The sequence below is a fragment of the Chiloscyllium punctatum genome, chromosome 15 (assembly GCF_047496795.1).
Source record: "Chiloscyllium punctatum isolate Juve2018m chromosome 15, sChiPun1.3, whole genome shotgun sequence".
Taxonomy (NCBI): Eukaryota; Metazoa; Chordata; class Chondrichthyes; order Orectolobiformes; family Hemiscylliidae; genus Chiloscyllium; species Chiloscyllium punctatum.
This window is the reverse complement of record NC_092753.1, coordinates 50,999,193-51,021,497: the sequence shown is the minus strand read 5'-3', so window position 1 is coordinate 51,021,497 and position 22,305 is coordinate 50,999,193. Positions and strand designations below refer to the sequence as shown.

Here is a 22,305-nt window from a genome sequence, read left to right as displayed (position 1 = left end):
AGTTTTTATGTTTGATGGATCATGTGACACTAAGGCTCAGTGATTTGTGGTTCGAGTTCCTCCTCTCTGGAATTTAAATGTTACTGCAGAAGGTAATGGTGCACTTGGAATATCAAGGGGAGTCACTCACCATTTGAGAGGAAGAGGTACTTTTGAGTCTTAGAAAGGAGGTGGATATTGCTTTATTACGGGATACACACTTGGATGATAGGGAGCATTTGAAACGACAGCAGAATGGCTTTGACCGGGTTTACTTTTCACCTTTTAATACCAGAAGCAGGGGTGTAGCTATATTGGTTAGGAGGAATCTCCCATTTAGGTTACTAGAGTGTGTTGAAGACATACACGGGAGGTTTGTAAGACTGTATTACCTTCTATTGTTATAGAGGACCAGACAGGCTTCATAAAGGGCCGCAGATTCTCCAATAATGTTAGGAGGCTGCTTCATGTAATTTAAGCATGTCAACAACAGTCAATATAGGGATTGGTGATTTTTCTAGATACAGAGAAGGCATTTGACCGAACTGAGTGTCTGTACCTTTTTTATACTCTGCAGCGGTTTGGCTTGGGTGAAGTCTTTATAAGATGGGTAAAGGTTCTCTACAGTGACCCTCTCACTGTGGTCATCCCCAATGGGGTAAGATAAAGCAATTTTAACATTTTAGGGGCAGTAGGCAGGGCTGTCCCCTTTCACCACTGCTTTTTACGTTGGTGATTGAACCATTGGTGGAGGCCATTCGTAGGGATCCCAATATATCAGCTCCAGGAGTGGAGTCAAAATTACATCAGATTTTGTTGTATGCGGACAACGTCCTAATTTGTTTGTCAAATCCAGCAGTTTTAGTGCCTTACCTGATACAATGAATCTGCGCATTTGGCGCGTTTTCGGCGTACAAGATTAATCTTGCAAAGTCAGAGGCTGTGCCTATGGGTGGTCTTATGAAGATGCTAGGTCTGGATCGGCTATTCAAAGTCAATTTAGTTCAATTATTTGACAAAATCAATCAAGACCTTCAAAGATAGGAGGCGCTTCTGGTCTCCTGTTTAGGTTGGATAGTGCTTATTAAGATGAATATTCTCCCCTGTTTGTTTACCCTATACAGATGGTCCCCCTGATTTTCAATAAGCAAACATTCAGGAGAGTGAACGGCTGGTTCAACTCCTTTATTTGGTATAATAAGCGCACCCTCATTGAATTAGCTAAACTGCAATTGCCTCACAGACTTGGGGGGGGGGGGGGGGGGGTGCGGGGGAGTGGGTGGTGGAGTGGACCTCCCAGACATTAAAAATTATTAATTCAGCTCACTTTTATCCTACGTGAGTGATGGACCTCTGGGGACCTACATTCAGGATGGTTAGATGTTGAAACCTCCCAGGCAAGGTGCCCCCTTACGAGCTTGCTGTTTCTGGACAAAATGAGGACAGTTAGGGAATATTACCATAACAATAGTTATCAATATTGTTAAAGCATGGAGGACAACTCGGCACAGGGAAGGCAATATTGGCAAAACATCTTCTCTTACACCTATAGAGGGTAGGCCAGGTTTTCAACCGGTGATGATAGATTCAGGATTCAAGTGTTGGGCAGCTAGGGGTGTGTCTTGCATGAGTGATTTATTTGAGGGAGACACAATGATGTCCTTTGATCAGCTAGCACAGAAATACGAGCTATCTAAAAGGGACCACTTTCGTTTTTCTCAAGTTATCGATTTTATTCAAAAGAAGATTGTACTTTTGATTGATCCTACAAATCCAACACAGAGAGGAGGGTGCTCAGTGCTAAGAGTACACTTTCTTGTCAGCACTTTAGATCATCAATTGGGGGATGCTGCCTCAGATGAGTTCGATCGACTCTGCAGGGTGTGGGAGAGAGAGCTAGGTGTTAATATCTCCTCAGAGGCATGGGAAGATATTTTGAGAAAATGCAGAAAGATATTCGTTTTAAAATAGTGATGGAAAAGGATAGACCAGATCTAAAAGTTGAAGTTCTAAATTGGAGAAAGGCCAATTTTGACGGTATTAGGCAAGAACTTTTGAAAGCTGATTGGAGGCAGATGTTTGCAGGTAAAGTGCGGTTGGAAAATGGGAAGCCTTCAGAACTGAGATAACAAGAATCCAGAGAAAGTATATTCCTGTCAGGGTGAAAGGGAAGGCTGGTAACTATAGGGAATGCTGGATGACTAAAGAAATTGAGGGTTTGGTTAAGAAAAAGAAGGAAGCATATGTCAGGTACAGACAGGATAGAACGAGTGAATCCTTAGAAGAGTATAAAGAAAGTAGGAGTATACTTAAGAGGGAAATCAGGAGGGAAAAACTGGGACATGAGATAGCTTTGGCAAATAGAATTAAGGAGAATCCAAAGGGGTTTTACAAATGTATTAAGGACAAAAGGGTAACTAGGGAGAGAATAGAGCCCCTCAAGATCAGCAAGGCGGCCTTTGTGTGGAGCCACAGAAAATGGGGGAGATACTAAATGAATATTTTGCATCAGTATTTACTGTGGAAAAGGATATGGAAGATATAGACTGTAGGGAAATAGATGGTGACATCTTGCAAAATGTCCGGATTACAGAGGAGGAAGTGCTGAATGTCTTGAAACAGTTAAAGGCGGATAAATCCCCAGGACCTGATCAGGTGTACCCGAGAACTCTGTGGGAAGCTAGAGAAGTGATTGCTGGGCCTCTTGCTGAGATATTTGTATCATCGATAGTCACAGGTGAGGTGCCAGAAGACTGGAGGTTGGCAAATGTGGTGCCACTGTTTAAGAAGGGTGGTAAGGACAAGCCAGGGAACTATAGACCAGTGAGCCTGACCTCAGTGGTGGGCAAGTTGTTGGAGGGAATCCTGAGGGACAGGATGTACATGTATTTAGAAAGGCAAGGACTGATTTGGGATAGTCAGCATGGCTTTGTGCATGGGAAATCATGTCTCACAAACTTGATTGAGTTTTTTGATGAAGTAACAAAGAAGATTGATGAGGGCAGAGTAGTAGATGTGATCTATATGGACTTCAGTAAGGCGTTGGACAAGGTTCCCCATGGGAGACTGATTAGCAAGGTTAGATCTCATGGAATACAGGGAGAACTAGCCATTTGGATACAGAACTGGCTCAAAGTTAGAAGACAGAGGGTGGTGGTGGAGGGTTGTTTTTCAGATTGGAGGCCTGTGACCAGTGGAGTGCCACAAGGATCGGTGCTGGGTCCTCTACTTTTTGTCAATTACATAAATGATTTGGATGCGAGCATAAGAGGTACAGTTAGTAAGTTTGCAGATGATACCAAAATTGGATGTGTATTGGACAGCGAAGAGGGTTACTTCAGATTACAACAGGATCTTGACCAGATGGGCCAATGGGCTGAGAAGTGGCAGATGGAGTTTAATTCAGATAAATGTGAGGTGCTGCATTTTGGGAAAGTAAATCTTAGCAAGACTTAATGGTAAGGTCCTAGGGAGTGTTGCTGAACAAAGAGACCTTGGAGTGCAGGTTCATAGCTCTTTGAAAGTGGAGTCGCAGGTAGATAGGATAGTGAAGAAGGCATTTGGTATGCTTTCCTTTATTGGTCAGAGTATTGAGTACAGAAGTTGGGAGGTCATGTTGCGGCTGTACAGGACATTGGTTAGACCACTGTTGGAATATTGCGTGCAATTCTGGTCTCCTTCCTATCGGAAAGATGTTGTGAAACTTGAAAGAGTTCAGAAAAGATTTACAAGGATGTTGCCAGGGTTGGAGGATCTGAGCTACAGGGAGAGGCTGAACAGGCTGGGTCTGTTTTCCCTGGAGCGTTGGAGGCTGAGGGGTGACCTTATAGAGGTTTACCAAATTATGAGGGGCAGAGATAGGATAAATAGGCAAAGTCTTTTCCCTGGGGTCGGGGAGTCCAGAACTAGAAGGCATAGGTTTAGGGTGAGAGGGGAAAGATATAAAAGAGACCTAAGGGGCACCCTCTTTTTCACACAGAGGGTGGTACGTGTACGGAATGAGCTGCCAGAGGAAGGGGTGGAGGATGGTGCAATTGCAACATTTAAGAGGCATTTCGATGGGTATATGAATAGGAAAGGTCTGGAGGGATATGGGCCGGTGCTGGCAGGTGGGACTAGATTGGATTGGGATATCTGGTCGGCATGGACGGGTTGGACCGAAGGGTCTGTTTCCATGCTGTACATCTCTATGACTCTATCACTCTATATCAATTTGCAATTGAACCCATGCTTTACAGTTGATGATTCTCCACAGGGTCCACTTAGCTCCGGACTGTTTGTCAAAATTTAAACCAGGAGTATCTTCAACATGTCCTAAGTGCAAGGTCTGTACGGGCACTCTTACCCATTGTCACTGGTCTTGTGGTAGGCTTCAAACATACTGGAGCGCTGTGGCGAGTACAATGGAGAGAATTTAGGATGTAAGGGTGGAGAGGGATCCAAACTCTCTTCTTCTTGGCCCGCCCAGTGTGTTCCCTGCAGATGTGCATCGGAAAAAGCTTTTCTAAATTGTCACTTTCTGCGTAAGAAAGAACATCTTGTTAGTTTGGAAAATCCCCCGGGCCTGTCAGGTTGGCAGAAGATTGTTATGGAGCATATTCCCCTTGGATTTTCTCACAAATATGGTACACCACGAAACTGAGAATTTCTAGAAGAGATGGCACCCTTTTTGGAATACCTGGACACAGAGTTATCTGCTACACTAATAAGGGATTTTATATAGCCGTAACGATTCTGTTTTATCAGTCCAATATCCAGGGAAGAGGAACTGTGAACATATGAATGTCTTGTTTGGCTGAGTTGAGTTATTACTATCTATTATTTTGTTGTTGGTTATTATTTATTTAGTTAAATAGTTAGTTGGTTGTTTGTTCATAATATATTTTTCTATATATATTTATACATTTGTACATGAGGGCAGGTTGGGTTTTTAAAACTTTTTTGTGTTCATTCTTTGTATTGTTTTGCATTTATTGTAATAAAAAACTCTACTTTTTCAATAAAAATATATTTTAAAAAAAGATAGAGGGGTGACAATATCGCTAGCTTGGTCAGCATTTATTGCCCAGAGGGCAGTTCAGAGTCAACCACATTGCTGTAGACTCGGTAAGAATGGTAGTTTCCTTCCCTAAAGGACAATGGTGAGCCAGATAGGTTTTCCTGATAATCGACAATGGATTCATGGCCATCATTTGACTGTTAATTGTAGATATTTACTGAATTCAAATGCCACAATCTACCATGGCGGGATTGAAACCCAGGTCCCCTAAATCTCTGGATTAACAGACAAGTGATAAGACCGCTAAGGTTTTACTTCCCAAATATGAAGAGTCTCCTTGATTTGGAAAGCTTACTTGTCTATTGAGTCTGATGATGCCCAAAACAGGGTCAAAATTCAACAAAGAAATGTGTTCAGCTTCATGGAGCCAGGTTATTAAACACAAAAGCTTCAGATTTGAACCTGCAATAGATGATGACTAATGTGGCAAAAAGTGAATGGACCTTCCTGCACCAGCACCATCTTTACCTTACATCCAGGTAAGAAGAGAAACATTTTAATCTTTCTGCAGTTTCCATTACTGTTCTGCCACTGATCTAAATCCCCTTGCTATACCAAGGGGATTGCTGGATGTCAGTTTCAACCACATTGCACTGAAAGTCAGCTTTCCTAGTGCTGCAACAGGCAGTTTTAAGAAGTCTGTATTGGGTCCAATATGTTTAATTTAGCAGGCATCTGCAAGTGATGTACAAGCTACAGGATCACAACGGAAGCAGTGCAGGTCACTTCCTCTAGTCAGTTTCAACCATGTGAATTTCAGCTAGTTGTATGACTCTTAAAAGGAACTTAGGAAAGGCAAGTTATTAATCAGCCCAGAGCAAAGGCAGTATATGGCAGGAGGTGTTGACCTAGTTTCACACTGGTTTCATACTATCCTTACAGGGTTTTCCTTGTGGGCTATTCTTGCCAAATTCTGCATTGATCATTATCCATTCTCCATATTATGCAAGACAACATCACAAATCAATCCTGTCTCACTCATAAAGACCTGGAATGGGGTCCCAGCAATGGTTAGCCCCAGACGGCCAGAGAAGATGTGCTGTGGATCTGCATGAGACACCTCTTATCAGGCAGTGGATAAAGACAGGACAAGGCTCAGGACCTTAGCTCAACTTTCAGGAGAGGAGAAAGCCTGACCTGAGGGACACACCTTATCTTCTGCAGAAGACTGAGCTCTGGCTCTCAGAATTTGAGCAGTGGCTGGAGCCTCTGTTGAGGATCCATGAGGCAAAAGACTACATGGAGAACACATAAAAGGAGGTGGTCACACCAAAAATTAGAAGCTTACAGGGAAAAAGGATGACCACCAAGCAATCTAGGACAACTAGGCAGGTAATGCAGAATCCCTTGAGTTTATCCTATTTGCTAGCTGGTATTCCATTTTGAATATTGGCTCCTCAAGGGATTGTATCCTATCTGAAGCAAGGGTATTATATTTTAATCAGATAATTTATGAAGATATGAGGCACAGGTTAGCTGAAGTAGTTTTGGAAATACATTAAAAGAATTCATACATGGCTTTTTGCAACAATACATTCATTCAAGGGGCAAAAACTCAAAGGGAGCGAGGAATTGTACAAGATTAAAAAGACATATAAATTTGTTGGAAATAATAAATCTGAAGATTGGGAGTTTTCTAGAATACAGCAAAAGAAGACCAAGAAACTGATAAGGAACAGGTTATTAGAATATGAATGGAATCAAGAAAAGATACAATTAAGTGGACTGTAAAAGGTTCTACAGGTGTGTACAAAGGAAAAGCTTGGCTAGGACAAATATGGATTCATTAGAGGCAGAATCATCAGAATATATGATGATAAACAGAGAAATGGCAGAGAAGCTAACTGATTACTTTTGCTTTCACTGAGGAAGATACAAGAAATCTCAGAGAAATAGAGATCCAAATGATTCGGGAGAATGAAAGTTTAAAGGAAATTAGTATTACTCAGAAGGTTGTACTGGAGACAGTAATGAAGGCTGATACTTTATATCCCAGAATGGTGAAGGTGGTGGTTATAGGGATAACTGAGGTATTCGTTGATAGTTGATGCATTTCAAAATTCTACAGATTCTGGAATGATCCCTGCTGATCTGAAGCTTAGTAGATGTTATCTAATTTGATAAGAAGGGGGAAAACAAAACAGGGTACTACAAACTTGTTAGCCTTACATCAGTAGAAGGAAAAATGCTAGAATCAATCCTAAAAATTAAGACAAATGGACACTTGGACAATAATCTAATTGGATATGGTTAGTATGGATTGGCTAATAGGGAATCATGTTTTAAAAACATGTTGGAGTTTATGGAGATGTTATTAACAAAATTGATAAAGGTGGGTTGACGGATGTGATATTCTTGCATTTTCAGAAAGCTTTTGAGAAAATTCCATGCAAGAGATCGGTTAACAAAATTAAAGTAAATGGGATTTTGGAATGAATAACAGGCAGAAAACAGAAATAAACAGGCCATTCTTGCAGTAAAAGGCTATGACAAATGAGGTACCACAACAATCAGTGCTTGTACCCTAACTGTTCATGTGTCAATTCCTTGGAGGTAGGAACCAAATGTAATATTTCCAAATTTTCAGATAATATACATCTCCGCTGGGATGCATGTTGTGAGGAAAATGTAAAACAATTTTAGGATTTGAACAGATTAGTGAATGGTCAAAAATATGGCAAATGGAACATAATGTGGAAAAATGTGATGTTATCCACTTTGGTAGGAGGAACAGATGTCCAGACAATTTCTTAAATAGTAAGATTTTGGAAAGTATAGATATACAAAAGGGACCCAAGTGGCCTTGTCATTAAGTCACTGAAGGCTAACATGCAGATGCAGCAAAACTATGAGGAAAAGTAATGGAATGCTATCCTTTATTGTAAGAGGAAGTGATTACAGAAGTTGTGAAGTTAGCGAGTTTTGAGAAGATTTGAAGCTTAGGTTGAGGTTCTGGATGCAAGTTTGCTTGCTGAGCTGGAAAGTTCGTTTACAGATGTTTTGTCACCATACTAGGTAACATCATCAGTGAGCCGCCGGTGAAGAACTGGTGGTATGTCCTGCTTTCTATTTATGTGTGTTGGTTACTTAGGTTAGGTGATATCATTCGTGGTTCTTCTTCTCTGGTTTATGGGTCCATAAACCAGAGAATGGTAGATAGGGTCCAAATCAATGTGTTTATTGATGGAGTCCAGTTAGAATGCCATGCTTCTGTGAATTCCCGTATGTGACTCTGTTCAGCCTGTCCTAGAATGAATATGTTGTCCCAGTCGAAGTGATGCCCTTCTTCATTCGTATGTAAGGATACTAGTGATAGCAGGCCATGTCTTGTTGTGACTAGTTGATGTTCATGTATCCTGGTGGCTAGTTTTCTGCCTGTTTGTCCAATGTAGTGTTTGTTACAGTCCTTGCATGGCACTTTGTAAATGACATTTGTTTGCTGGTTGTTTGTATAGGGTCTTTCAAATTCATTAGGCGCCGTTTAAATGTGTTGGTAGGTTTGTGGGCTAACATGATGCCAAGAGGTCAGTGTTATCTGGAAGTCATTACCTGACAAAGACATGGCTGAAATGTAGCTAAGGTTTCTGGGTACATTATGTCTGCTTGTTTGGGTTTATTGTTGAGAAAGCAGCGGACTGGTTATTGGGTATCCACTCTTCTGGAATAGGCTGTATAGGTATTTTTCCTCTGCTCTTCATAGTTCCTGGATGCTGCAGTGCATTGTGGTTCATTGAAATAATGTCCTGACGAAACAGGCAGAAAGCTACCCACCAGGATACTTGAACATCAACTAGTCACAAAAAGACATGACCCACTATCACTAGTCTCCTTGCATACAGCTGAAGAAGGACACCACTAGAACTAGGACATTCATTGTAGGTCAGGCTAAACAGCAACATGAACAGGAATTCTAAGAAGCATGTCATTCTAACTGGAATTCCATCAATAAATAAATTGATTTGGACCCCATCTACCAGCCTCTGAAAAAAAGAACTGGAAATGATAATCACCCAGGCTAAGAAACCAACATACATAAATAGAAACGGGACAAAACACCAGGACTTCATCGGCGGCTCACTGATGATGTTACCTAGTATGGTGACGAAATGTCTGAAAGTGAACCTACCAGCTCAGCGAGCAAACTTCCATCCAGGAGTTATGATGCGTTGCTTCAAATTGTATAGATACTTGGTTAGATTGAAGCTGGACTATTGTATGTAGTTTTGGACTCTATGTCTGGAAAAATAATGACACGGCAGGAGTGCTTATTAGACTTTATCTAGAAGAGCAGGACTGCATTCTGCAGAGTTGCAAAGAATAAGAAGCATCACTGCCCCACTGTGACACTGGTGATGAACTGGATTTATCTGCCATTTCAGAACCCATAAACCAGAACAGAAGTCGGTCATCATCAATCTGGAAGGACGGTCTTGGAGTGGACTTGCCTTGGAGATGGTGTTGGTTTTGGGAATTGCTCTACCATTAGGTGAGCAAATTAGGTTTATACACTGGAGTTTAGAAGACTGAGAGGATAATTTTATGGAATCATGAAATTCCATGGTGACCTGACATGGCAGATAGGTTCTCCCCACCAGCTGGAGAATCTGGAATACAAGGACATGAGCTCAGGTTTAAAGTTTTATACTTTACAAGAGGGATGAGGAGAAATTTCTTCAGCGAGCTTTAAGTCTATGGAATTGTCTATCTCAGAAGGTTCATTGTTGACTACATTCAAGTTTGAGAAAGATAGATTTTCAATCTCTCAGAATCAAGGGACATTTGATGTGTGTAGTAAAGTGGTTAGAAATAATCATGAATGATGGAACAAACTTGATATGGTGTACTGCTGCCCTTATTTCTATTTCAGTGGTTTCTTGGTAAGAATTCAGAGGTAAAAATAGAAATGAAGGCTTTCTCACAGTAAAATGATCTCAATTTGTCATCCTTCCAAGTAAGGAAGAAAGGGGTCTATACAGAAGGTGCAAAAACACAATCAAAACAACTATGTATTTGACACAATCAAGTGGGAAACTTTTGATAATAAAGCAGCAAGCTGCTACTAGTTAACCCACAGATGACTTAAATAGATGCATGGCAAAACAAAACCTGCAGACAAAATGGTAATACAATGAGGAAATATGAATAAGAGGAGCCAGGAATCTAAATCATCTTGATTCGGCCAAAAGATTCAAAATGATAAAACTGATAACCACTGATGGTGGACATGCCCCATGGATTTGTTCCCCCCACCTCCAACTTTACCTCAGGAAGGTTTTCCTGAAGGCAGGGCAGTGCAGCCTCTTCAGTGATAAGAAGACATAGCCCCATGTTTCCCACTGTGTCAAGCTGCATTAAGTTTGTAACAGTTACAGTGAGTTAGCAGCTACAGGAAATACATAAGTAAGGCTTCTGAGCATGAAGTGCATGCTGCAGCATTACAAAAAACTGGGTCCATGAAAAGAAAATGAAATGACTTAGTTCGATATTTTCACTTCCTAGCCAAGTACAGCTTAGGATTCAGCAAGCTGATTGTTACATAGGATGTAATCAATATAAAAGGTTCTAGGTACATACTGCACCATTAGAAAAATGTGATAAAGAAACTAAACGCCACTAATTGATTTACTTTACTTTAATTTCCATTCATAAGATAGACTCAAATAATAATAATAGATTTGATTTCATCCTTTTATAACACTTTGCTAAACGGGATCAGTAATAACCCAAGCAAATAGAATGACTCCATCAAAACCTTGTTAATTTTGTAACTTGGGTAAAACGAAAGATGCAAAAAATGCATTTTGTTTGTGTGACAAAATGAAATAAACAAGGAAAAGAAATTACTGCACTGTTTACAAGTTTCTCCCCCATCATCATTTGCGTAATGAACAGCCCGGATTTTGTGATCAGTGATGAAATGGCACTCACAACGGATCTCAAAGAAAGTTGCCCATGAAGATAATATGGTCTCTTTGGAATGGATTTCACATTTCCTGACCTTAATATGTATCTGGTGTCAAGTAAAATGGATTCTGAAGTGGCCAGCAAATGTGATATCATCAGGCAGGGTAAGCAGCCAATCACATTAAGGAGTTCTCACAAACCACAAGATAGATAGCAAAATGCATTACATGACCTTCACATTTCATACATTTTGCAGAAAGCGAAATAAAGACTGGAACTTACATTAGTTGAAATACTAGAATTAAACTGGATTTCATCATGATGGAAACATTTGACACTGCTTAAAAAAAAGACAAGTTATATCTCATTAAAAGGTCGAACTTTTCCAGGATTTTTACATCAATATCACAGTATAAAAAGTCAAGTTTTCATCTGTTCAGTGATTTCTCACAGATTTCCATAAGTGGGGAGTTCTACAGTACATTCCTGTGGACAGCAGAGAAACATACAGCAACCTTTGGATTTCAAAGTTTAACTGCAAATGTGTGACTGGCAAAAGTTGCTGTCAATTTTGGAGAAGTAACAACAGAGAACACTGCAATTTTGTCATCTGTACACAACCACAAAATCCAGGCCATGCAATTGATGACAAAGTGCATGTTTTGAAATTATATATCTTTCTAAACATGTCTGAAAAGGATGTGCCAAGTCTAGGTGGAAAACTTGTATTTCAAGTAGCCTGATTTGGTGTTTCTTTATTAAAAGAGAATGTTACCCATGTAAAGAGCTATAAATTAGTTTTTCTCTCCTGCCAGCTTACTGTAATGAAGCTGTATGCTGCTCTCTGCTAAGCAAAACATCTTCCAAGTTTAGATCAATCAATAGTGGCCTATAGTGAAGCTGTCAAGGACCTAACAAGTGCTGAGTGGCTATGGACCAGGTCTTAATTTATTTTTCACATTATTTAGGAAAATGTTGCTTGGGAATGTGCGATACTGTTCTATCTTATTTATGTGTTTAGAGCAAGCTGGCAGTGAGCCCTCAATTCAAGACTGTTTGTGCAAGTAATACATTTGATGAGTCTTTAAACACCAATTCTCATTGGGTACTTCTTCTAGATCTTTACAACAAATAATTCCTTAATACAATTCAAAGTAAAATTTACTGTATCTTAGCATTACAAAAATACTACATTACTTTGACTATGTACATTATTTTGCTTTCTGAAACATACAATTTAAATGAAGATAAATTAAAAGTTTGGTCCCCAACATGATGAGATATATTTGGTGCAATGTTCATCTCTTGAGTAGTGTCAAATCACCTTCATTTGCCTCTCTTTTCAGTGGCCTTCACACCTTCATTGCTTTGATTTGATCTGGTGAGTCAAAAACACAAAATCAATAATCATGACAGAAGCAGGAGAGTAGATGCTGTTTTCTGAAATAATAAAATTTGCACAGTCCACTATAATCAAGTGTATTGTCCAAAAATTGCAATTGTCCTATCTAAATATAGTCAATAACGTAAAATTATTAGTTGCTGTACAAATAATTGTCAAGGGAAAAAACTCACAAACCAAGTATTAAGCTTGAGACTAGAACAATAATAGAGAAGGGACATTAATGGATCCAAGCAGAAAATAGCCATCTGGGTTATTGCACAATGAGATTTGGAAATAGAGGCTGTGCTCACTCGGTTCCTTAAGCTAAAATATTCTATTATCTGGTTTGGCATCTAGCCAGTATCACAGAGATATAGAGTCATATAGCATGAAAACAGACCCTTTGGTTCAATCCGTCCATGCAGACCATAATCCCACACTAAACTAATCCCACCTACCTGCCCATGGATAATATCTCTCCAAACAATTTTTTCATGTACTTATCCAAATGTCTTTTAAACATTATAACTGTACCTACATCACCACTTCCTCTGCAAGTTCATTCCACACACAAACCACACTGTAAAAAAAAAACAAATTGCCCTCATGTCTTTTTAAAAATCTCTTTCTTCTCACCTTAAAAATATGCCTCCTGGTCTTGAAATCCCCTACCCTAGGGATAAGATACCTACCATTCATCTTATCTATATCCCTCAATTTTATAAATCTTTAAAAGGTGACCACCTAACCAATGCTCCAGTGGAAAAAGGTCCCAGCCTGTCCAGACTAAGCTTATAACTCAAACCCTCCAGTCTATAATAGCAAAATGTCACAACAACCAAACAAAATACCCATCTTACTTTTTATTATTATCCTGTGATATCTGTTCACTCCTATTCACAGTACAATGGCTGAAGGAATAACCAGCAGACTGTAGACTCTGTCATAATTACACACAGTCAGCTTACCTCCCCTGAATAAACAATTTATATCAGAGTCAGACATTTAACTAAAACATTAAGTACCATACCATTTGTCTGAAAAGTATGTTGTAATGAAAAAACTCAAAATCGTACAACAAAAATGCAGTTAAGAAAGTTTGTAACAGTTCCTTGACAAAGTTTTGAGTTGTTTTAACAATTATAGAGGGTGATATAGATAGACAGCATCTTACCAGCATCCCATATCTTATTTTATTCAGTTGAGTTAGGGGGTTGTGGTAGAACGGGAGATTGAGGATCTAACTTCCTAGTCTTGCGATAAAATAGATTAACTAAAAAAAAATTCTATCACAGGCAGGTCAACATTTACTATCCAAATGGCAGTTTCTCTCCCTAAAGGCCATTAGTAAACCAGATGGATTGGTCCAGCAATCGACAACAGATTCAGGGTCATTGTTAGATCCAGGTCCCCAGAAAATTAACAGTCCAGAAAATAACATCACTAACCCATCAACACACCTCATCCCACCCCCTGTCATTAAACATCCCCCTGCTTCTTCATAATGTGTTGATTTCCAGTAAGGAATCAATCTCAGGAATACTTCTGCCCTTTGATTTGAGATTTGAATTATGGTCCATCACAGCTAAACTTGATTCCACCTATATCGGATAAATTTTTGGCATGGATCACTGGAATATAGATCTATTTTACCTTCCAGAATACCAGGGACTGAGGCCAATTGCTGTGTTTCGACTGCCAACCTGATCAAGATTGGTTAACACTGTGGGAAAGGAACCCAAGAAGCCTTCGTTGCATGACCAGGCATATGTTGAACAAATTTGCTGAATATTAGGAAACTCAAATGTAATGATTAGAATTGGCATGCACATACCCGATCTTTGAAATAGCATCTCAGATAGTCCCACTGCTCCTTTTCCCTGCAGCCCTGCAAATTTTCTGTCCTTAGATAATTATCTAAGGATGGCACGGTGGTTCAGTGGTTAGCACTGCTGCCTCACAGCGCCAGGGATGCAGGTTCAATTCCAGTCTTGGGCGATTGTTTGTGTGGAGTTTGCACATTCTCCCTGTGTCTGCGTGGGTTTCCTCCGGGTGCTCCAATTTCCTCCCACAGACCAAAAATGCGCAGGTCAGGTGAATTGGCTGTGCGAAATTGCCCATAGTGTTAGGCGCATTAGACAGAGGGAAATGGGTCGGGGTGGGTTACCCTTCAGAGGGTCAGTGTGGACTTGTTGGGCTGAAGGGCCTGTTTTCACACTGTAGGGAATCTAACCTAATTATCCTCACCACCTGTTGGTTTATTGACAATCATCTTACATTAATGACCATGTCACCAATAGGAACAGTTTCTCTATCTGATCTGTTTATACCCTCATGATTTTGAACATCTTCACTATATCTATTCTTTACTGTATCTTCTCCAAGGAGAACAGTCTGAGCTTTTCCAATCTACATAACTGAAGACGTATTCTAATTTGATCACTTCACCTGCCTGAATTTGTAACTGGCTCTCAGATGCATTGACATTTCTTTTTCTGGAGAGTACAAATTGTTTAGCTTCATAATGAATGACAAGTGCTGCATCTAAAACAAGGTAAAGCAGCAAAAAGGGCAGTTAACAATGAGTATGTTGGAAGCATTTGATCTTATCAATTAAATTCACTTTCTGTACTTCATAGAATCACAGAATGGTACAGATCAGAAGTCATTCAGCCTATTGGCTTGTTTGAATGAGCTATGCAATTACGCCCTCTTCCTTGCCTTTTCCTTATTCCTCAAATCTCCCATCTCCAGATATTCATCCCATGTCATTTTAAAAGTTAGCACCAAATTTGATTCCATCCCCATTAAAGAAGCAGCATTATTTACAGACTTAATAAATTAGCTTGGCATATGCTTTTTTAAAAACTCATATGGAATTAAGACAGAGATCTTTATTTTGAAAATTTCTTATGCATATAAAGGCACTAGTCCGCTTTCAAACTTCTTTAAGAAGAGCTAGACAGACAGTTTCAATGTAATGACTCTACTGTTTTCGTAGAAAGTCAATGGCAAACTGGCTAACTGAATCCATTTGATATAACAACCAGAATTAAATAGAACATAAGCTGTTACTCCAATCGCTACAATTGGAAGAATGAATAAGTTCCAAGTGATGATATTCTGGCAATTGAGTGGGTATAAAATATTGACAACACAATGTTAAGATTTTTTCAGGCAAACATTGTATTAATGCAGTATAATATTGATAAAATGCCCCCTTAGATGAGCGTAGCCTGCAGGTAGTAACAAATGCAATTATTGCACAATGTTGGGTCAGACTAGTGGGTTCATTATACTATGACAGATGTTTTCTGAGCTAATTAGTGTTTGATTATCATTGTAAAAATTCAACTGTGGCCCAATATCATTGAAGAAAACATTTCTACTACAAAATTTCACACCAGCTCACTGTAATCTTTCCAATATGCAAGAGTTAAGGAAACAGATTTGTGCTGTTGACTTATGGCCATTAGGGATTTGATTGAGATTACCCTAATTCATTTTTCTTGGGGATCATACAGTTCACATATATATAAAAAAAGACCGTAGTCTTTTAAACTGGCATTGTATTCAAATTCGCTTTCCTAGAAGACTAAAACTTTTCTTTTCACAACTTTGAAACCCTGATATCTTGCAAACGTGTTTCACTTCTAATCATAAAACACTGGTCCCACCTGAACAATAATTTGGAGTTGTAATTATAACAAATTAATTTCATAGGAGTTAGAAGACGTGGCTTTAATCACCTGTATCCATAAACTCCTCCCAATTATATTCACAATTAAAATATAATGTTTGAATATATCTAATCTAAGAATAAATAGTGAGAAGGTGAAAGAAATGAAACAAAAGAATCTACATGTGCCAGAGCAAAAAGACAGGAAATGTTTGGTTTAACCATATAAAACTATTGTACCTGCAGTCAAAATATGCCTGACACCTAGTGGCTGATATTTTATTTGCTATGGCTTGCTGTAATTATTCATCAGATGACTACAGTGGCATTTCTGTACATAATGAAGATAAAATGAGGTTTAATATCAAATTCTGAAAATAATACAATTAATAGAATCGCTATGCATTTGATCATTCTAATTATATTTTCTAACATTCAACATCCGCTTTATAGATTATTGATCACTGCAGAAAGAATTTTGAGGAAGTGTAAAAGTGTACATGATGTCAGACTTGGATGTTTCTCAACAGACATGCAAAGAATAAACTTTCCACATTGTTGTTTCAAACATATTTATTACATTTAAAAAAAAGACTTTTAGATAATTCCCTCACTGCTTTCCTGCCTTGTCCTTATTTGATTAAGAAGTTGGGTTCAGCTAAGGCACTGTATCTTCCATGGTTGCGTTCAATTCCACTGTAGATTACACAATAGATGCATTTCACTAAAAAAGACAGTTTGTCTCTCTGGGTGCCTGTCTATAATTTGTAGGCTATAAATATATACCAGGAGGTGTTGATAATCTTATCAGCTATATGAACAGTCCATCTCCATTTAGTTATTTAATTGCTCTCAAACTGCTCTCATTGTTTCTCCCTTACAGCAAAAAAAATCCAAATACTGATAATTCTCAAGTGTAATTAATATTTAAACATTAGGATTAATTACAGTATTGCAATCAAATTTTAGAATACATGAATAATTAATTCAGGCTTTGATCTTGTTTTATGACATAATTGTTATTTTGCATGTTTGATTTTAAAATAGTTTTTTTTAAAATAGTGTTAATATCCAACTAAAACTGGCCGAAGTAGTAAACTTTAAAATGCAGACATAATGGAAACAGAAACCGATGTGATAATACAGCACGAATTGTATCATTTTAGAAAGAGCTATTCTAATTATTCACTTTTCTGTACTGCACAAAATGCAAAGTATTTGTAACTTTCATTTCCTAGATTTGAGGAGCAATATAATTAATCAGATTGGGAATACTTTTGTTGCTCAATAAGGCCATACACTGAAATTTAAACCCTGGGGTGCCTCTGAAAATATATTAATATTTATGAATTTATTTTGCATTCCATTGGAATTGCATACAGATAGTGAACATCTGGCTCCAAGACAGAGTAAACTATGGATCTTATAGAGTTTTGTCAGTTTGGTAGCATGCTTATCTCCAAATCAAAGGGTTTGGGATTTCAATCCCACTTTAGGACTTTGGCATATAATCTTAAATTGATAATGTTGAAAGAGTTGCAGTGTGGGGGACGTAATTTTTGGACTGAAATGTAAGATTTAAAACCACAGTTAAACATACCACAACTAACAATTCCAGTGGTTTAGGTGAATGTCTATAACTTTAGGACACAATATGAAGAATAGCATAGTATTCAGAGCTAATTTCTTCCCTAAACTGTATCCATCAAAAACAAATTAATTGATCATTCATCTTGCTTCTGCTTGAGTAATTTTGCTGCATTTGACTACAATAAAGTGGTGGACTTAGATAATAAATTTAATAGTGAATTACCCAAGCAATAGCATGGGACGTTATAAAAGCAAGCATTTTCTTCTCTCCTGCCAAAGTTTATAACTTTATAATTTATTCACTTATGTTCAGAACAAATTTCCTACTTATGATATAAGCCAAGCTTTTTTTTAAAAAAAGTCACTTACATTTTCTATCATGCCTTTCATTTATTTTGTACTATTGTTTTGTCTATGGATATGTATTTATCAGAAGATAGTCCTAAAACTGAAATAATGGCACATGCTATGCAGGATAGTCACACTGCTAACACAATGCTCATTCGTCTGCATACAGAGAACAGGGCAAATCCAAAAAGGTATTGCAGCATAAGGAAGCAACATAAACACAGGCATGATGCTCACGATACAAAGGTGCTTTCTAAGGTACTGAAATGGGGAGTTAATGGAACATTGTTGAGCTACAAAATTATACCTTGAAGCCAGTCAACACCTTCTTGTAGTCCTTCCCCTTTTATTGCATCACTGGCACTAAAGAAAAATCAATAAATTGTCAAACAGTCTACCAAAAATATAATGTAATCACATCACCAACATATGCTTATTCAAAATAGTTTCCAGAAATAAACATTTCAGAACTCATTTAGTTAACCATGGTCCTGGCAAGGGAGTCTTATTTTTGGAAATCATTAAAGTAACACAAGATAAGGGGAAACATCCTGCAATATCCTGATATGTACTTTTCAAGGGTGCCTACTAGAAATATATATCTTATGAACCAGAGGTTGTGAATACCATGCAGCATTAAGTTTTTTTTTTAAATAAGTACAGGATGAAATGACTACAAACAGTTTATATTTTCACATTATATTTCCAATGGTACTTTTGGTTCTTCAATAGTCTGATAGGAAACGTTGTCAAAATAGAAAAACAGGAAAGTCTATTGCCCAATATAGATAAAATTTCCTTCACAAATTTTAAAAGGAGGTCAAAACTGTACCAAAAAATGAAGTCGTTCAGTGGTTAGCACTGCTGCTTCACAGCATCAGGGACCTGGGTCCAATTTCACTCTCAGGCAACTGTTCTCCGTGTCTGCATATGTTTCCTCCGTGTGTCCAGTTTCCTCCCACAATCTAAAGATGGTGGTTTGGCCATGGGGAATGCAGAGTTACAGGGACAGGGTGGGGTGCTCTTTGGATGGTCAGTGTGGACTCATTGGACCAAATGGCCCGCTTCCATACTTTAGGGATTCTATGATATCAATTTATTTGTATTCATAATATCTGAAAGCAAAACCTGTGCTTCTCTTTCACTTAATTAAGGTATAATTTGTTTTTCCCTACTAAATACCAATGAAAAAATGGCCATTACAGATAATCAGCTTCACAAATAGGAGTCTATCCAGGTTACAATCATACACTCAAAGAACATTTCAACAATCAGAGCAGATATTCTGCTGTCAGACATAAAATTGGAGCATATTTTAATCCCCATGTGTAATTTTGAAGAATCAATATGGAATGCAAATATACACAGGTCTGGTCACCCAATTTTTATTGTAATGTTATAATCGTGACAACATGTACTGACATCTTGTGGTGAAACATCAACATTGACAAGTTGGCCTATTTAAAACATATCCGACTCTTAGCCATGGTATTTATTTTATAGAGTCAACTGTTCTTAGAGTATTTGGGTGCATGAATAAATCTACAGATATCTTTTCAATTATTGATAAGGATAAAGTGAAAGATGTCCACTTGAAACGTAATTTCATGAGCATTCACTCTTTTACAATTGTCATGCAGCAATACGTGGTTACAGAGAAATAAACATGCTGACATAAATAGGCTGTAATTCCACTTACCAAATATGCCATGCCTTATCTTTGATATTTTCTAAACACAACATCTGGGAAACCTTAACAGATGACAAAGCATCTCGGAGGTCCATCTTGTTCGCAAAAAATAATATTGGAATTCGTCTGTGTTTAATATCTGAAAGCAAAATCAGCTTTTTTAAAATTAATAAAATATAAGAAATAACTTCACCTCAACTACATACTCCAAAAAAGATGAACAGTGCAGCTGATAATCTTGACAAAAGAAAGGTGAAGGCACTCAAGAGTTCAATTACCAACAAAAGGAGCATTTCTTCCATCAGAATACAGACTGTTTTTTATTCATTCATGCCAGTATTTATTGCCATCCCGAACTGCCTGCAGGGCAGTTCAGACTAAACCACATTGCAGTCTGTCTGGAGTCACACCTAAGCCAGACCAGTTGAAAATGGCAGATTCCTTTCCTAAAGGACATTAACCTAAATGCTACTAAATTTTAAGATTTTGCCTTTTTTTTTCAATAGTTTATATCAAATTTCTTTCAGTGAAAGAATTACCTTAAGGCAGTTGCCTGTGGAACTAATCTTGCTGGCTTAAATAAAAGATGCTGTCAAATCTGGATTTGAGTAATTACTTGGAATCTTCCAACCCCTGAATGATGTGTCCAATAGAGAGGAAGTTGCGAAAATGATGGCGAAATCAGAAAATGAGATTCTTGACATTGAGAAAAAACAAACTCTGATTTTCCATCCAAGATTTTAATGCCAGAATGAGAAACTTGTTAGTGAGTAGCAAGAAGCCTATTTGCATACTGACATCTCATCAGGCTACATACTCTTGCCTCAGTTAGATGCAGTTTGCTATTTTCTCAGGCAATGGAATGGCAATAATTCCTAACAAGAAAGTTAGAACGGGAATCTGGCGGCTCCAGATCTCAAAGCATGCTCCATGGGTCAGCAACCACCAGCATTCTTTATCTAAGGAGGCTGACAATGGACATGCACCAAGCTTACCATGAGTCATGGCCATCTCAAAATCACTTATATAAAACCACTTCAATACTGCAGTCCCACTAAGCTCACTGATACCTTTCATTGTAATGCTGATATGCACCCAATTTGGGTGCATCTCAAAGCTCTCACCCCTCACCAACTTTGGACTTCTTTGGAAACTCAACATTTGTGCCCCGTCACCTCAATCAGAACTTAACAGTCTCAGCACTTCTGTCATGCCTTTTAGTATAGACACAAAGCCAGGCAAGCTTGTCATGGTTGCCAGAAGCGGTCAGTCATGGAGGTGGACATGTTGCAGGATAGCACCGAACTACATTTGTTCTATGTTGCTCCCATTGAATCCAGTTAATTTAAAATGTCCAAAATAGCAGTGGAGTAGTAGCACTGCATCCAAGCTCCTGGTCTAGGACTCATCCACTTCTGTCTGCTTTGTTTCTCTTTTTACTTTTGCTCTTTTATCTTCTCTTTAAAAGCCATCTCGGCGTCTTCGGCAGGTCAAGACCAGGTCCGGCCTCCCAAGCATGTGAGGCAGCAGTGGTAACAAATACTGGATTAGTGGTGCTGGAAGAGCACAGCAGTTCAGGCAGCATCCAACGAGCAGCGAAATCGACGTTTCGGGCAAAAGCCCTTCATCAGGAATCGTTGGATGCTGCCTGAACTGCTGTGCGCTTCCAGCACCACTAATCCAGTATTTGGTTTTCAGCATCTGCAGTCATTGTTACCACTGCGTAAAAACAAAGTCCACTCCTGGCATTGGCGGTGGTGGGACTTGTGGGAGAGGACAGTGAGCCCAGTGTGGAAGTGAACGTGAGCCCAGTCTGGAGGAGAGCGACTGCTGAGGTGATGTCAGCAAAATAGGTCCAGCAGCAAAAGGTGGAACTTGAGCATTAGCAACTTCTTCATTGGCATTGAAGCAATGCCAGGAGGGCACCATGGCAACATAGATAGTCTCTGACATTGGTGTGCCCGGCGCAGACAGTGAGAAAGTTGATTTGGCCCAGTGGTAAAAGATAGCACCTCCTATGTTAATTGGGTCTGGTGACTCTAAGATGGCTAAGAACTCGTACACAGATGGACTTCCCTTTAAACTATACCATTTTATTTTCTCTTATTCTTAAACTATCAAAATGGCACCAGGCATGACAGGCTGAGCTTCTTATATGCAGAATTGAAGGTATTGAGATTGCCTTGCAAGTCTATGCAAAATGGGCAACAATTTTAGAAGCTGTGCATCATTCCTGTCAAGGTGGTCAGTTAAGTTTTGCACAGAAGTAACTGAGTTTAAAGAGCTTGTCATCTTAATTGAGTTTAAAAAGCATCATCTGGTTGGCATTTGATACTAACTCTAAGAGAGCAGTTGATCTTTGATAAAATAATTGACTATTGTTAAGTAGACAGCAAATACTCTGGGAGCTACCACAGACTGCAGTCTAGAAATTAAGGGGTCCACTCAGTCTCCCATTCCCATATAATTACAAAACAATTGTAGGTTTGTGAAGAAAGCACAGTTAATGTTTCAGGAGCAGTTCTGAAGGGCCACTGGACCCAAAATGTTAACTGCTTTCGCTCTAAAGATGCTGCCAGATTTGCTGAGTTTCTCCAGCAATTCCAGTTTTTATATTAAATAATGATTTCACTTAGGTGTTACAAAAGCTCAACATAACATTATCTCTCCTT

General features: G+C 38.7%; 1 protein-coding gene across 5 annotated transcripts in view; it reads right to left on the bottom strand.

Annotated features, from left to right (window-relative positions):
• Positions 1-10,655: 10,655 nt before the first annotated feature.
• The window catches only part of arl6 (ARF like GTPase 6), a 35,266-nt gene continuing 23,616 nt past the window's right edge, over positions 10,656-22,305 (bottom strand). For 2 of the 5 annotated variants that reach the window (XM_072585082.1, XM_072585084.1), the window contains exons 7-9: positions 19,643-19,772; positions 18,251-18,306; positions 16,238-16,701 (exon numbers count right to left, since the gene is read on the bottom strand). In XM_072585082.1, coding sequence (XP_072441183.1) covers positions 16,664-16,701; positions 18,251-18,306; positions 19,643-19,772 — 224 coding nt within the window. In that variant the 3' untranslated portion in view covers positions 16,238-16,663. Of the gene's footprint in view, positions 12,321-16,231; positions 16,702-18,250; positions 18,307-19,642; positions 19,773-22,305 lie in introns of those variants that run through there. The other 3 variants (XM_072585086.1, XM_072585085.1, XM_072585083.1) reach the window with 3 other exon arrangements.